Source organism: Oncorhynchus nerka, linkage group LG13, assembly GCF_034236695.1.
Source record: "Oncorhynchus nerka isolate Pitt River linkage group LG13, Oner_Uvic_2.0, whole genome shotgun sequence".
In the NCBI taxonomy this organism is placed as follows: Eukaryota; Metazoa; Chordata; class Actinopteri; order Salmoniformes; family Salmonidae; genus Oncorhynchus; species Oncorhynchus nerka.
The window spans coordinates 36,344,215-36,361,749 of NC_088408.1; the positions used below are offsets into that span (position 1 = coordinate 36,344,215).

Below are 17,535 nucleotides of genomic sequence, written 5' to 3' on the forward strand. Positions count from 1 at the left end.
CATTTCCCATCAATTCCCATTATTAAAGTGGCTGGAGTTGAGTCAGTATGTTGGCAGCAGCCACTCAATGTTTAGTGGTGGCTGTTTAACAGTCTGATGGCCTTGAGATAGAAGCTGTTTTTCAGTCTCTCGGTCCCAGCTTTGATGCACCTGTACTGACCTCGCCTTCTGGATGATAGCGGGGTGAACAGGCAGTGGCTCGGGTGGTTGTTGTCCTTGATGATCTTTATGCCCTTCCTGTAACATCGGGTGGTGTAGGTGTCCTGGATGGAAGGTAGTTTGCTCTAACCACTCTAACCACTAGGCTACCCTGCCGCCCCATTCTATCAAATGTTTTGCTTCTTAGATAGTGAATATATTCAGCATAATTTTTCTGCTCTGACAGACGAGGGTGTAAATTGGTCAGATATTCTCAAAGCCTAGAATCACAAAGTATCAGCAGGTGGCGTCGTTGCATTCTGTAATGAAACTACCCAAACTAGCCTAAATAAGTAACTTGGAAACCTTACACTTTCACTCCACCGGAAACATTGGGCAATCATGTATTTAAGTGTACATGAAACTGACAGTATTTTAAGATTACATTTGAGTTTTTCTGTCAAGAAATATAGTTCAACATATTGCATATTTGGCATCATCAGTCTAAATCATGTGCCTAGTTCGACACGAAAGAGTATTTGAACTCTGAAGACGTCACAACGCTGTTTCAGTAATTGAGCACACCGCCATTGGTGTATGTTGGAAGCCCCGCCAATGGAGGCGGTGCCGTAATTGACAGTGAAGGAACTGGCGTAAACATTGGCGTCTGACAGTGCAGCAGTGAGCTGCTGTATCTACGTTAAAGCGTTGTTTCAGAAGAACAATTCATATTTACTTCAAGTAGCCAACTGCATCACACTGCTTCGAATGGAGACCAGACAACAGGGTGAGTGAGCGTTCAAGCTCTCGAAAAATGTATAATAATATGTTACACATTATGGATTTTTGTTGTTGCATTTATTCAATTGTATATTTAGCCTATTTGTTATTTACAGGATGAACGAAAACTGTTGTTACTGAATTCATAGTTGATTGCCTTAATCTTAATAAAAATATATATAAATAACCTTATTAAACAGTTTAACTTTAATATGTGATAGTCTTGGTAGGTGAAATTTAAGTGTAAACTTTTAATAAATTCTACCTCAAAAGACAAAAGTGTATCAATAGAGTAGCCATTTTCGACCAGTTATCACATGACGCATCTACTTAATGGAGCACGTGGTTAACGTTTCATTTCTGTCCAATAGAGAGCATTAGTAATGCCATCTTTTTGTAGGCACTAAACTCCGCCATGGTTCGTTGGACAAAGCCTATGGGGAAAATGAATGCTGTTTTGGGATAAACGCCGAAAATAAGGTCTGTGGCAAACACAGTTTTAGGAGATCTTATACGTTTTTTTTTCAATGAGATGGTCTTTATTTTTCTTCACTTTTTTATTATTTTTAAATTTTTGAAGCATTTATGTCATTTAATAAAGCACATAAAGGCTTACTAATTCACAAAGATAATTTTAACTGACAGATATTGTTATATCATAGAACAAAACATATAACATCTCCTAAGCCTGTGTTAACCTCAGACCTTATTTTCTACATTTATCCCACAACCCTATTCTTTCCCTGGTTCATTTTCTCCATAGGAATGGCTGAAAGAACCAGAGGTAACATATTTTCCGGTTTTAGGACTACAAGGTGGCGAGCTCTATGTGTAACATCATTGCAACATGGTAATAAAACATCATCTTCATTTGGATGTAGTATTGCTCTGTCCTTCTGTTAGGTTCAAATATATTTTGCAAACCATGACTGGCTCAAGGCCACTTATTTTCCCTTCCCACCGTGACCACCTGACCAAATAATAGAAATCTTGTGACCATAGATATTCTGCTTTGAAGAGCCTTTCTTTGTAGTTGGCCCTATTATCCAAATAGCAAGATTGCTGTCTTAACTTGTGCACACTAGATTATCAGTTGAACACTGGCTATTATAATCAACTTTCTGGTTCAAACAAGGTATAGGCATTGTTTTTTATCAACCTCAGGTTATCAGGTTTACAGTCAGCCTGAATGAACACTGTAACCTACACTATACACCAATTGTGTGCGTGTGTGTGCGCTCCTGTGTTTATGTGTAACTCACTATTTTGTATTTCACCCCATTCATTGCCTAATGGACATCAAATGCATCGTCATCAGAGTTGTACTCTAGTGTACTGAGCGACTCTAGTGTACTGAGCGATGGTGCAGGGGAATGGGGTAAGACCTCATATTCAGATGAGTGGGTTATGCCCAGTGGGTTTGTGGTGCATCTGCAACCTGAAGGTGACAGGCCTTTGATCTGTAGACTAGACTACTTCCCCTGTTATTGGTAGTATTACAGTAGCTGTAGTATTTCTGGCCCACGTTGGAACAGTAAACCTGTGCAGCATCAATTGCATATTTTTTTATACTTTCAGGATTGTAATAGCATGTGCCGATAAATAGAATGATTTGGATTTATATCCATTAATTTGAACCAGAAAATAGGCCAATGTCCTCTTGATATGTTTCTTGGCTCCGTAGATGGACAGACTCCCATTTTAGAATACTCCAGTTCTCTTGCAATCAGTTGCATGCTGTGTTTGAGCTGAATGTTTTGGGTCTTGTGGTGTTTCCAATTACTAAATGTTCCCTGTACGCATAGAACCTCAAAGGATCTGTAAATGAATTGCCTAACAAGGGTCAACTTCATCAGGCAAAGCATGAAACGCCTCTGATTTTAAACTTTTTTTTCATCTGCGTATGTGATAGAAATGTTTTGGGACATTTGTTTTACAGCATTTCTTCTCTTGGTATGAACATGTTATAGGCATAGACTATATGTTTAGAACTTGTGACTTCCCCGGACAAAGTAGCATAGGCCTATCTATTTTGATCAATTATTACTCATTTCATTAAAGGAATGTAAACTTTCCCCCTTGTTTCTGCTACCAAATGAAGAGAGAGGACAAGGACATCTCAGGACAGGTATGCTTGCTTCTCTGTTTAGCTGACTGCCCTTCACAGAAATGTTCACGTGATGTGGAAGTATACAGTATCCCTGATTCATGTTTAAATATGTCTCTTTATTGTGAGGGAATGAATGAATAAATGAATGATTGACTCACTTTCACCACACTTTGGCCCCTCCACAAATTGGACAAAAACACCCCTGACAGTGTTAATTCCAACGATGCGTTTGAGAGCAACAATTTGATGAAGTTGCAGTCAAAGGACTATCTGAAATGGGATCTTTGACTTCGCTAGATATCGCACTGCTTAATTCTGCCGTGGCTGAGGTGAAGGACTTTGGTAAATCTAGTTGGATAATCCGAGGGGAAAATCCCACTGATTACTACAGCCAGGCCAGAAATGACGTAACAGGCCAAGATGACGGCCTAAAATGGAAGCAAAAATAGGAACTAATTTCCAGATAACTTAATCTGTTTATTTACTAAATGCTACATTTTATTTACCATGGTTATGAGCGATCTCGTTATTGGTAAGGGGACTGGGGATAATTTCCAGTAACATTTCCAGTTGTGTTTGCTGCCTGCTGAGTCTGACACACTTTGTTAAGCTTATAGGATTTGCTTCCTCAGTCAGTACAGAATGCAGGTCATTTTACTGCATGAGTCAACTCATTGAACATCGTCGAGTTAGAGGGGTGATAATAGTCCATAATGAGATGAGAGTGCTACTATGTACAAGGCGAGAGAGGATCAGTAAATGTGTCATCAAAATGGAAGACAACCTGCTTTTCTTCTTTGAGAGACACCCACTGTGATGTCATCACTTATAGCCAGATAGTTTACCTTGGATGACAGAGACTTTAGCACGGCTAGAGCAGCCACAGTGTGAGAGGCAGGCATCTCAGTTCGCATTTAGGTTACTCTCAGGTCTCCACGCAGATGACTGATTTTGTGTGAACAACCCTAGGCTAGCCGTCACTGCTAACGACTGTATCTGTGGATAAGGGTTGTAGAGTAAAAACAATGATGCCTTTGAGAACCTAGCATGTGAAAAAGAGTGTATTTCTCCAGCTCTGGCCCCTGTGCTGCTGAGTATGATGAGTGTGAATTGGGTGCGGATGAGTTGTCACGCCACAGTCACTCCTACTTTCAGGACAACGTTGTGGGCGAGACTCGGCAAATGACTTCAGACAACCCAGACCAGCTGACCCGGACTCGGAATGTGACAATACCATTTTTTGGATGGGGCCTCAGATTATCTGAAATAGATTCCCAAATCAGAGAGAGAAAACGAGGATGGGTGTCCTTTTGAGAGTTAATGTAGTGTTACTGAACCCCTACTGATTGTGGTGTGGTTCTGTGTTTATTCCTTGGCCAGAGTCTCTCTCTCTCTCTCTCTCTCTCTCTCCCTCAGCCATGTATGTGATGGTTAATTGAATCAGACTGAGGCGTGGGAGGGGCGGGGCCGGGGTGAGGTTTAGAGTCATCGGTGTACCAATAATATGATGTTCAGGTGACATGTTGTCAAAAAGGAAAGTCACGAGCCCATCAACCCACTCTTAATAAAAAAAATTAACCTTTATTTAACTAGGCAAGCCAGTTAAGAACAAATTCTTATTTTCAATGACTGCCTAGGAATAGTGGGTTAACTGCCTGTTCAGGGGCAGAACGACAGATTTGTACCTTGTCAGCTCGGGGATTTGAACTTGCAACCTTACTAGTCCAACGGTCTAACCACGAGGCTACCCTGCCGCCCCAGTCAAGCCTGCATGGTTTCCTGTTAATGCTCTTTGATATTGATTACCATATAGATTTTTTAATGAACCTGAGCCAATGTTAATGTATCATAGGGACCTCTTTCAGTGCCCCAGGAACAATGCTGATGGATGGAACCTCACATTGGCAACACAAACAACATCACTTTTGTACGAGTGTGTGTATACTGTCTGTGGTCCTCTAAGGTAAAGACGGGGATTGTTTGCTCATTTAAAATGAGTCAGCCCGGTGTTGAAAGATTGAAGTGCCTTAAGGACAACACAAGGATTCAATCAATGATGATGATTGGGCTTGCTCGTCTGCATGGGAAGTTGCTAGGCAACGCACTCTTAACCCACCACAGTGAAAACATAGAAACAGTTGTTCAAACTGAACTTGTCCCATTCTAGAGAAATAGGATAAAGTCGTAGAGTAATTAACTTTTACATTTGAGTCATTTAGCAGACGCTCCTATCCAGAGTGACTTACAATTAGTCCATTCATCTTAAGATAGCCAGGTGAGACAACCACATATCACAATCGTAGTAAGTACATTTTTCCTCAATAAAATAGCTATCAACACAGTGCAAGTAGGAAAAGACAAGTCCAGGCTATTATTATTATTATCATTATTATTATTAAAATACGTCTACTATTAGAGTCACTGAGGCCTGGCAAGATGACAACAGAGAAGAGAGTGATGAAGAGTGCGAGAATGTATACTGTGTACATGGTGGGGCTCCAAGCGAAGGGATCCTCTCCAAAGGCTTCTGATGAGAAAGTGATTGGGTTATGTGGCCAAACTGCATCACAAGCTCTGTGCCACGCCACTCCAATCATCTGCTGATGTAATGAGAGGCCAGGCCTCAAAGATGTGACTCCTGCTTGTTTGTTGTCCTCTTTGTCTTGACAAAAACATCCCCTACCTACGGTCATCTTAGGACGCTGGTCCCTGCTCAGTAACATCTCTTAGGTTTAGATGTCATGTTATATTTAAGCAATAATGGGGGGGGTAAATGTTTTGTTATACCCGTTTATTACGGTCTAATATACCACGGGTGTTAGCCAATCAGCATTCAGGGCTCGAACCACCAACTTTATAATATGTTATTATGTCCTGGATATATGTTGCTGGTGATTGAAATAGTATCATAAGCTCAGAGCCTTTCACCCAGTTGTATTACTGTAGCCTAGTATAGAATTTAAAGCCAGAGTCTCTTTACTGTAATATTATATTATGCAGTTATAAGAGACTAATGGTTGTAGGGACAGACATTTGAAGTTACACAAAATTAGGCAGAAATTGGGTAAAGCTATACTCCCAATTTGAGTTCGAATTCACTTTATTAATGGCTGATTTAATCTGCTGAGGGTACACCATGCCGGGGCTTTGGCCATTACTTCGTCAGTCAGATATTGATCAGACACTCAGTGCTTCACATACCAGGAAGTTGTTTGTCTGTTTTCGCTTGTATTGTAACTGGAAACATGCACGCACAAACGCATACACACACACATATTGTCATGTAATTAGATCACCATTAGGTTCCATAAGCAATAGATATTCCCCCTGAATATTTTTTTTTATATATATAAAATCATATAAGAAAAGAAAACAAAGTAATAAAAAAACAATAAGCAATAGATTTGTGCTCCTATTTAGTCATACACATTGATTAATGAATGTTTTAAGTAGAGACAACATACAGGACGGTTACTCTAGCAGACAACTGGTGGCCTTATGGAAGGGGATAAGCATGACTTTTCTTTAAACTATCCAGAATATATCTTAGCTTTACATGCATAAAAATAAACCGAGGATTGGAAATGGAAGCTCGAGTGTAGATAATTACAGTCGGTGTCTCTAAAGGTGGTCGTTAAACGTGTGGGAATATTGCCATTGTCACAGTGATGGAGGGTGGCGTTCAGGTTAAATCTGTCCGTACTGTGGTCGTGTTACGATGGCAACAGATTGGGGGTTATGTCTTGCCGTAGCCTGAATCATCTCTTCGAGTTAGACGATTTGAATGGGTGCCTGAGTTTCTTCTGTTATTTGCAAAAGCATACTTTATGTGATTGTCTCTCCACTAATACAGTGAGTGTACAAAACATTAGGAACGCCTCCTCTTTCCATGACAGACTGACCAGGGGGAAGGTATAATCCCTTATTGATGTCACTTGTTAAATCCACTTCAATCAGTGTCGATGAAGGGGAGGAGGAGACAAGTTAAAGAAGGATTTGTAAGCTTTGAGACATGGATTGTGTATGAGTGCCATTCAGAGGGTGAATGGCCAAGACAAAATATTTAAGTGCCTTTGAACTGGGTAAGGTAGAAGGTGCCAGGTGCACCGGTTTGAGTGTGTCAAGAACTGCAGAGCTGCTGGGTTTTTCACACTTAACAGTTTCCCGTGTGTATTAAGAATGGTTCACCACCCAAACGACATCCAGCCTACTTAACACAACTGTTGGAAGCAATGGAGTCAACATGGGCCAACATCCCTGTGGATACTTTTCGAGACCGTGCCTGACAAATGGAGTTTTTCTGAGGGCAAAAGGGGGTGCAACTCAATATTAGGAAAATGTTTGTACACTCAGTGTATATGTACAGTACCAGTCAAAGATTTGGACACACCTACTCATTCAAGGTTTTTTTTCTTTATTTTTATTATTTTCTAAATTGTAGAATAATAGTGAAGACATCAAAACTATGAAATAACACATGGAATCATGTAATAACCAAAAAAGGGTTAAACAAATCTAAATATATTTTATATTTGAGATTTTTCAATGTAGCCACCCTTTTCTGTGATGCCAGCTTTGCACACTCTTGGTATTCTTTCAACCAGCTTCACCTGGAATGCTTTTCCAACAGTCTTGAAGGAGTTCCAACATATGCTGAGCACTTGTTGGCTGCTTTTCCTTCACTCTGCGGTCCAACTCATCCCAAACCATCTCAATTGGGTTTAGGTCAGGTGATTATGGAGGCCAGGTCATCTGATGCAGCACTCCATTACTCTCCTTCTTGGTCAAATAGCCCTTACACAGCCTGGAGATGTGTTGGGTCATTGTCTTGTTGAAAAACAAATAGGGTGGTGTATCGCTGCAGAATGCTGTGGTAGCCATGCTGGTTAAGTGTGCCTTGAATTCTAAATAAATCACAGACAGTCACCAGCAAAGCACCATCACACCTCCTCCACGCTTCACGGTGGGAACCACACATGCGGAGATCATCCTTTGACCTACTCTGCGTCTCACAAATACACGGCGGTTGGAACCAAATATCAAAAATTTGGACTCATCAGACCTAAGGACAGATTTCCACCGTTCTAATGTCCTTTGCTCGTGTTTCTTGACCCAAGCAAGTCTCCTTCTTATTGGTGTCCTTTTAGTATTGGTTTCTTTGCAGGAATTTGACCATGAAGGCCTGATTCACGCAGTCTCCTCTGAGCAGTTGATGTTGAGATGTGTCTGTTACTTGAACTCTGACGCATTTATTTGGGCTGCAATTTCTGAGGCTGGTAACTCTAATGAACTTATCCTATGCAGCAGAGGTAACTCTGGGTCTTCCTTTCCTGTGGTGGTCCACATGAGAGCCAGTTTCATCAGAGCGCTTGATGGTTTTTGCGACTGCACTTGAAGAAACTTTAAAAGGTGTCTTCAAGTAATGATGGACTGTCGTTTGTTTCTCTTTGCTTATTTGAGCTGTTCTTGCCATAATATTGACTTGGTCTTTTACCAAATAGTCCTATCTTCTGTATACCACCCCTTCCTTGTCACAGCACAACTGATTGGCTCAAATGCATTAATTAGGAAATAAAATCCTCAAACTAACTTTTAACATGGCACACCTGTTAATTTAAATGCATTCCAGGTGACTACCTCATGAAGCTGGTGGAGAGAATGGTTGTTACATGATTCCATATGTGTTATTTCATAGTTTTGATTTCTTCACTATTATTCTACAATGTAAAAAATAAAGAATAACCCTTGACTGAGTGGTACTGTAAGTAAGAACACTTCAGACTTTTGGGGGTTGTTTTGTGTTTAATCGTCTATCTCTCCTCAGGTTTGCTGGACCCAGAGCCTCTAACAGAAGTAGATGAAGAAATGGTGTCAGAAGTGGACCTCTACAACACTGTGACCGATGAGGAGAGGGAGGAAATATTGAGTGAACTCACTAAGGTAGTCCCTCTCGTCAGCACTTTTCACCGCTCTGTTTTTCAATGTTTAGCTTTAGCATGTTGATCGAGTTGGATTCAGGAAGCGCTGTCTTGGAGATGGATACATTCTGTTCAACCTTAGAGGGGACAGATTGTTAAGAAGTTGGTACACTGGTCTCTCTCACATAGGGAAACTGTGTTGGGCCACGGGAGAGAGATATATATTAACTGGAAATAGGAGCGGAAGTAGAGGGCATTATGAGTTATGTAAATCTTGGCAGCTCTTGCAGCAGAGCTTTTTTGCATAATATGAGTCGGCATCAATTAGGATTTGGGTTGACAGTTGTTACTCTTCATCACTGTTGTTTCCCCTGGTGTTGACCTCAGGCCAAATGCACTATACTGTGTTTTAAGGAAGAGCCAGTGTTCTGTACTTCAGTTCCCTCAATTTACCACCATATTATTATTATAGTTATATTACCAACCCGTATATGTAGCTGAAATTGCCTTTTGTAGCCATTTGTAGTATAGTAAGCTTCATCCAAGAAATTATACTTTATTTGCTGATAAGGAGTGGGATATAACACATTTTGTCCATGTGTTACCTTATTTGCTTTATGGATAATTAATTTGGAATACTTAAGCCCTAGGGGAAATTAGCATCACTCTCTTACTCTATATCTCTCATGTCTTTATTTCTCTCTCTCTCCTCTCTTTCTATGTTTATGCCTCTAGTTAGAAGAAGAAATCTCCACCCTGAGGCAAGTGTTGGCCTCCAAAGAGAAACACCACTCAGACCTCAAAGCCAAACTGGGGATAACACCACTCAGTGAGCTCAAACAGAACTTCAACAGGAGCTGGTATGACATGCAGACTTCCACTGCGTGAGTACCCAACATCGTTCGCTGTGTGTATTACGCTTGAGTGGCAGGTATCAAATATGTTACACGCCGGCGTGCATAAAGCCGGGGGGAGGGGGAATCTCAACTAGACTCCTATTGTTGCCATCCAAAGGCTATCTCAGAGACAGTGCCTACGTTTGGCATTTGGGAAGGAAAGCGAGAAATAGCACTCGCGCCCTCTAGATGTTTTGCTCCTGTCACCAGAGATTGTCTTTATGGGTGTCACAGAGTGATGAATGTATTGATCCGGTCTGATCGGGCTCATTGAGGCAGATAATGACAGGGAGCAAGCGGCCTAATGGTGATGTGACATCTAAAGCAGCACAGTGCTGGCTGCCTGGACCAGGACACATCTATCCATGGGGGAAAGCCAGTAAAAACAAGCAGCAGCTTCAGGCTCATATAGGTCAGTACTGTGTATATAGCCATTTTCAGTGAACAGCTATACAATATGCCTAGATTTCAGTCCTCCGTCTCTGCCTGCGTCTGCAGACTGGCCTTGTATGTCCCTAGCTATTCAGTTACCAGAGTCACGCTTTAACTAGGCACTCAAATGGGCAGAGCACCCTTCTCCAATCACCGTTACCATGGTGAGGGGGAACTGCAAACCGCTAGGGTCAAGCAGATCTGGTGGTGCTGAGAGATCATTGGCTGGAGGGAGAGGAGAAGAATGGGCCTCCACTGTGTAAATGCCACGACACACTTCCTCAATCTCCAGTCTCGACACCAATGCAAAACCAAGGCAACAGGGCCAAGTGTAAAGGAGGTGAGCAACTCCGTCATAACGGCCGAGCTGTATCTATTGTCAGTGTGGTTTGTTGTTGGCATCAGTTGATGTTAGGTGACAATATTTCTCTTTCTCTCTCGGGCTTCTTCTCTCTTTTATTTTCCCTCTCCTCTCTCTCTCTAGTCTTTCTCACTTCAGGCGCCACACTAGTTAGACTCAGTACCTAAGTGAGCTGGCGGACCACATTCTTCTCAGAATTACCTCCCACAGTAAAAGCGTTAGCCAGATTAACGCATTGCACTTAATGCATCTCACAAATGCAGTAAGCTCTTTGTCTTGAAATAGAAGGACTCAAATCCAATAAGGTGATGGCATGGGCTGGTGCTCAGGGAAGTGCAGGAGTTTCTTAGGTTTCCATGCAGTCTGTGTGTAATGCACTGAGAGGTAATCGGGCTCTAGGGGCTGGGGATGTGAGAGGTTGGAAGCCAGGCACTCTGCAGACTAGCAGGCTTTTAGAACTAGAAAATAAAGAGGAAAATCAATGGCTTCTCTTTGTAGGCCAGTGCCCTAACAGTGGTATAAGCTGTACAAATAATCAAAGCGATGCGCTCCTCTGTTTCCCAGAGATTTTGCAGCATCAATAGGAGTTAAAACATGGGGAAACACTGAGTCTTTGTTATCTGTGCCATGCTCCCCTCATCCTGTTTTTATAGATGTATGAATCCCTGACTGATTGTGATACTGAGCTGGAGTATCAGTTACACCCTGGCTCCGGCTCTGACTATGGAAACTAATCCGTGTGTGTGGAGTGAACAGTGCTCCGGACAGGGACAAGAAGAGAACAGGTGTGGCTGTCCTGTGGTGTCATGTCTGTTTTTGATAATCACTGTCTTGTCTTTTCATTTGTCCAGGTACAAAAAGACGTCGGAGACGTTGAGCACGGCAGGGCAGAAAACGTCAGCAGCTTTCACCACATTGGGAACAGCCATCAGCAGGAAGTTTGGGGATATGAGGTACAGTGTCACTGGTGCCTATAGCAACCACACAACAACATCAACATCTTTCATATCCAATCAACTGAAGCCTTACACTACGACTACATCTTTTAGCCTACAGCTATTGAGACAGAATACAAAGTGGCCTCCAGTCAGAATGACCACCCTCCTCCCTCATCTCCACTTTTCTGCAGCCAGTCTGTCGTGTGCCCAATCCTAATTGTTGCTGGGGTTGACCCAGACAGTCTGTTGCAGGGGGCATGTTTATGTTGCATAAGCCCAGAGTAAGCAGCTTTCTGCAGGCCAGATTGGATGCGGGCCTGGAGTGGGGGGGGGTCAGTAACCCTCTGGGTGTCTGCTGACCACTCTCTGCCTTGAAGACCCAGAGTTCTGACTGGGCAGGGTGGCACAATGGAGATCCATTGCTGGCCTGTATGCTGGCTTTGCAGGGGCACACTCAGCCACTGGGGAGCTATCATATCATAGACAGCTGGCCCCGGGTTCACTAGTAATACAATACTCAGACTAGCCATGACAAAGAAAAACTGTGATTTACTGTTATGTCTGTCCATGTCATTTAGTGTGTATTGTAGACGTGTCAGAGTCTTTGTTTTGTTATTTTAATGTCGTCATCATTATTGCATGATAATAACAAAAGACTCACCACCGCAGGTTTATAAAAGTGTATTAACCAACCAACGTTATGTATAAAATCACGTTGAACAATGATCCAGAGAGACAAATAGATATTCCTTTGTGTATTGCAGCATGTTTGGCCTTGAGTTAATGTATCCCAGAAGGTATGCCACCTAGTGTGCATGTGTGTGTGCATGCAAATGAGTTTGTCCCTGTGTGGACTATTCGTGTGAATTGAAAATACAGTAGAACACGTTATTTTCATGAACCCTGTTCACTATGTTGCCCAGTGAAATAAAAAAGGTGTGCCCTGGCTGACTTGCATTGGTTGAAATATGCTAAACCAAACATTTAGCTATGAGGAACCATGGAGAAGCAAGGTACAGTATGTTGCCTGGGGGTGAAGTTTGCTGTGGGCTTTACTTGGGTGACTCCCTTACACTTACAGACTGCAGGTTGTTTGCATTCTAATGCATAGTGTATACAGTACTGTAAGGATACAGTATATACAGTATATGGCATGATAACCAGAGCTTTGATGATTTAATGATTGGTTAACTGTGTGTTTGAAGTGTGTGCCCGCGCTGGATCTTTGAATTTGGCTTTTCTTGACTAGAAGTTCAATTAAACTCTGTCGTGATTCCAAAATGAAGTAGCCTAATGTAAAGTGTTGGTAGGACACTCGATAATGTCAGGACAAATGTCTTAAATGTCTTTGTTTCTTCATCCTTTTCTATGCATCCAAAGATCAAATTCACTTGGGTAAGAAATTGTGTTTTGGTGTTATTGGTTGTATTATACCTCTGATTTAGAGTCAGATATGCGTGTTAGCAGTGACTGCACTGAAACTAGTCAGAAGATGGACAAAGGCCATTGCTTACGTAAATATGAGTGGGATTTAAGATATAATGGTAAGAAGATGACTACCAACTGAATGGGATCAATTCCAGGGATCCCTTGATTTGATTAGTCAGACACACAGTTAGTTCCAGTGCAGTCACATCATAACCTAGTGTGAATGTGTATACACGTAAACCTCAGTGAACTCCTCAGATCTGTAGCACACTGACCAGTAGGCATGCATGACTTTGACTGTTGTTGACCATAGCATGTTTTACTTGTGGGCGGCTCAGTATAGTTACAGTTTTTAGATTATTTGTCTTTCTCTTTTGTACCTTCTGTGGATGTAGCATTGCTAGTTCTCTGTAGAAGTTGTTAGTCATATACACATGAATGAGTCATCGATACGATATGACAAAAGTTGTCTAAGAACATGTATCATATTACAATATAAGCCATTAGATTCCTCTAAAATATCTCTATATTTTTTTTAAGGCAATCAGATGATGGGTAAATCTACATTATAGAAATGCCTAGAAAGTTGCCCTGCTGAATTACTGTAGACTAGAGGGAGTGCTTGCTGTGTGTGTGTGTGTGTGTGTGAGTGCGTACATGTGTGATTGCGTGTGTGATTTCTGTTGTCTGGAAATTCATGTTAATGATTTAACTCCTCTCTTACCTGGGCCATGCTCTCTTGGGACAGCTACTCTATCCGCCACTCAATGAGCATGCCCGTTATGAGGTAATTGTGTGTAGCCTACTTTGTGTGTAGTGATAGACTTAACCCTCCACTAGATCCCAGTCCTTAGCCACCCACCCATTCTCGTTGTCTTAAGGCTGAGCGTTTGTAAGCATTGTGAGTAGAATTGGTATTGGTTCAGAATTTATAGGTGAAGCAGGCTTGCATTGTAACATTGGCATATCCTGCTGCAATCATCAGGAGAAGATTCATGCATTTCTAGCTATCTGACCTGTTTATCCAAAGATAAACGTGTGGAATCGTAACACTAGAAAAAGTGACCTTTCTATAACACTGATAGGCATACAGGACTTCTCCCAGTGTTTTGTTAACAGAGCACTGTAAATACAGACCGCTTTAGCAGAGCACTGTAAATACAGACCGCTTTAGCAGAGCACTGTAAATGCAGACCGCTTTAGCAGAGCACTGTAAATACAGACCGCTTTAGCAGAGCACTGTAAATACAGACCGCTTTAATAGAGCACTGTAAATACAGACCGCTTTAGCAGAGCACTGTAAATACCGACCGCTTTAGCAGAGCACTGTAAATACAGACCGCTTTAGCAGAGCACTGTAAATACAGACCGCTTTAATAGAGCACTGTAAATACAGACCGCTTTAGCAGAGCACTGTAAATACAGACCGCTTTAGCAGAGCACTGTAAATACAGACCGCTTTAGCAGAGCACTGTAAATACAGACCGCTTTAGCAGAGCACTTGTAAATACAGACCGCTTTAGCAGAGCACTGTAAATACAGAACGCTTTAGCAGAGCACTGTAAATACAGAACGCTTTAGCAGAGCACTTGTAAATACAGACCGCTTTAGCAGAGCACTGTAAATACAGACCGCTTTAGCAGAGCACTTGTAAATACAGAACGCTTTAGCAGAGCACTGTAAATACAGAACGCTTTAGCAGAGCACTGTAAATACAGAACGCTTTAGCAGAGCACTGTAAATACAGACCGCTTTAGCAGAGCACTGTAAATACAGACCGCTTTAGCAGAGCACTTGTAAATACAGACCGCTTTAGCAGAGCACTTGTAAATACAGAACGCTTTAGCAGAGCACTTGTAAATACAGAACGCTTTAGCAGAGCACTGTAAATACAGAACGCTTTAATAGAGCACTGTAAATACAGACTGCTTTAGCAGAGCACTTGTAAATACAGAACGCTTTAGCAGAGCACTGTAAATACAGAACGCTTTAGCAGAGCACTGTAAATACAGACCGCTTTAATAGAGCACTGTAAATACAGACTGCTTTAGCAGAGCACTGTAAATACAGACCGCTTTAATAGAGCACTGTAAATACAGACCGCTTTAATAGAGCACTGTAAATACAGACCGCTTTAATAGAGCACTGTAAATACAGACTGCTTTAGCAGAGCACTGTAAATACAGACCGCTTTAATAGAGCACTGTAAATACAGACCGCTTTAATAGAGCACTGTAAATACAGACCGCTTTAATAGAGTACTGTAAATACAGACCGCTTTAGCAGAGCACTTGTAAATACAGGAAGCTTTAATAAGTGTACACAAAAGTACAGGTACAGTATGGTGGCTCAGATAGATATAAACATACATGTTGTATACTAAAGTAATAGTATTGCATGAAACTGAACTGCTTTTCATCCCATTAGGAACTCTCCCAGTTTCAAGTCCTTTGAGGAGAAGGTTGAAAGCACCGTTTCCAACATAAAGGTAATGTGAGACATAACACATGTTGCTGTCAAAGCAATGACAGATTTAAGTAATGTTGAAGTAAGGCCGGGATTCAATCCGAGCGTGCTTTGTCCGCAATGCGCGTATTAAAGGCAATGTTCCCGGGTTTGCAGAGGAACACATTCACGGTAAACGCTGCATGTCTCGGCTCAATCTGAATTGACCTTTAAATGGCACGTTTGCGGACAAAACAATCGGATTGAATCCCGGCCTAAGTAAACTCAATATAAGGGAGTAAACATTATGGAGGTCTTTCTTGTTAAGCTTCACTTCCTTTAGCTCAGGAAAACTTTTGGCTATTTTTACAGCTCAGCTAATTGAGGTTAAACACTACCCTCAGGAGAACAATTGCTCCACTTTGAATGTGCGCATTTGAGCCTGATGTCGTAATCTCTGGTGTTTCTAACAACCCTGCTGAAAGTTCAAACAGATTCTCGACAATAGCCTATATTAAAATGTTGTTTTGTGTGCGTTTGTGTGCCAATGCATTTGTGGTTGTTTTGGATTTGGAGCAGACCAAGGTAGGAAGCCAAGGAGGTGGAGGGAGTTTTGAGGAGGTGTTGTCTTCAGCCGCCCACGCCAGTGCCCAAGAAACCCCCAGCAACAACCTGTCTGAGAGCAGTGATCATGAGCGGACCTGCTAGACCAGAGCCTGAAACAACCTCCCAGACCAGGATTAGCACTCTACTGCCCCTCACTGGCCCAGTGGCCACATTACATTACCTGATGAGGAGAGCATGACAAACAGTAGGCCTATCTATCCAAAGCCACATCAAGTACCAACACATGTGTATTATCTAATGGCTTCTTAGCCTTTGTGTTTCCAATCTGTAAAGCACTCCTGCCCTTGATATTTTATTACTATGAATACAGCTATTACCTTTTGTATTTTAATAAAAAATAAATGTGTTCCGTTTATATCAATGTATTTGATAAACAAAAAGTAGTGACTTTCTTCCCAGTACTAAAACAACATTTTCATGATGACACCTACTTTCCAAGAGTGGACAGTCACATAAAACTATTGGGGGAGGGAATTATATAATACTAATACTTGAAATTGCAAGTACTGGATTTGTAGGCCTATACTGCACTGTAAATGGGGACCAAAGTAAGGCCTCGTGCTGAAAATCTACTGAATACACTGTCATCCCGATGAATCACACTAATATCTCCTTTATTCCAACTGTGCACTGTTTGCACTTGAGCCTTGATGGGGTCTCCTAAATCCGGACCTAAATTATACTTATTATCACAGCAGTCAGGCAGTGTAGATGCTTTGACACACTGTGGGATTAAATGTCTATTTTTAAATGTGGTTATTTCTTCTGTTTATTACTGCTAATCTTCAATAATGGACCAAACAGCTGGTTTTCTATTTACAGAATTAACTTTTGTTCAATGATTTTCTCCTTGTGTTTATTGTTCAAGTTGATTTTTCTCGGTTGCTGTGGTTTTTAACTTAATTGTGACTAGACGTTTGTCAGACATTTAGGTGATAATGTTTTCAGACATTTTGACTACGTTTTGTCAACAGCAGAGTTGCCCTCTCCTGAATGTGACTGTTGTAATACCCAAAGGTTAATAACAGTTGTTATAGTCCCTGTGCAGTCCTGTGTAGCTCGGTAGGTAGAGCATGGCGGTTGCAATGCCAGGGTTGTGGGTTCGATTCTCATGGGGGACTAGTATGGGGGGGTGGGGGAGTATGAAAATGTATGCATTCACTACTGTAAGTATGACTTAAATGTAGTCTAGCAACTTCTGCTTTTTTTTAAACAAAACTGTATCCCAGTAAGATTATAACACACTATGAATAAACAGTTTTTTGCAGTATGACTATTAAACAATTTGTTGCAAACCAATCTACGGTCGTTTGTCGTATTTTATGACATTGAAATAAATACCATAAGTTAAATTACATGGTACTAATCTACTAAAACAAAACACTCAAGAACACATCAATTGTATTAAGACAGCCCAAACACATTTTGAAATGTACTGTAATTGACAAATAGCATCCCATTG

At 41.4% G+C, this 17,535-nt stretch overlaps 1 protein-coding gene across 20 annotated transcripts; it reads left to right on the plus strand.

Annotated features, from left to right (window-relative positions):
• The first annotated feature begins 738 nt into the window (after positions 1-738).
• LOC115139457 (tumor protein D53 homolog) lies at positions 739-17,372 on the plus strand. Of its 20 annotated transcripts, XM_065026370.1 has the most exons (14): positions 739-925; positions 1,319-1,398; positions 1,682-1,768; positions 2,237-2,296; positions 3,020-3,046; positions 8,853-8,968; positions 9,682-9,830; positions 11,487-11,588; positions 12,338-12,370; positions 12,954-12,968; positions 13,542-13,556; positions 13,750-13,788; positions 15,429-15,489; positions 16,023-17,372. In XM_065026370.1, exons 3-14 carry the CDS (start codon positions 1,684-1,686, stop codon positions 16,152-16,154), a joined length of 834 nt encoding a protein of 277 aa, XP_064882442.1. In that variant the 5' UTR covers positions 739-925; positions 1,319-1,398; positions 1,682-1,683; the 3' UTR covers positions 16,155-17,372. The 20 variants fall into 20 exon arrangements, with proteins under 20 accessions (XP_064882442.1, XP_029532726.1, XP_064882454.1 ...); XM_029676866.2 differs by lacking the exons at positions 1,319-1,398; positions 1,682-1,768 and having other exon boundaries at positions 743-925; XM_065026369.1 differs by lacking the exons at positions 739-925; positions 1,319-1,398 and having other exon boundaries at positions 1,503-1,768.
• Positions 17,373-17,535: the final 163 nt, after the last annotated feature.

Bases quoted from the DNA above. Each gene is read 5' to 3' on its own strand.
- LOC115139457 (XM_065026370.1), top strand. From the start codon at position 1,684: ATGGCTGAAAGAACCAGAGGTAACATATTTTCCGGTTTTAGGACTACA. The intron at 8,969-9,681 runs GTAGTCCCTCTC...TTATGCCTCTAG, and splicing joins TATTGAGTGAACTCACTAAG to TTAGAAGAAGAAATCTCCAC. The intron at 15,490-16,022 runs GTAATGTGAGAC...TTGGATTTGGAG, and splicing joins GCACCGTTTCCAACATAAAG to CAGACCAAGGTAGGAAGCCA.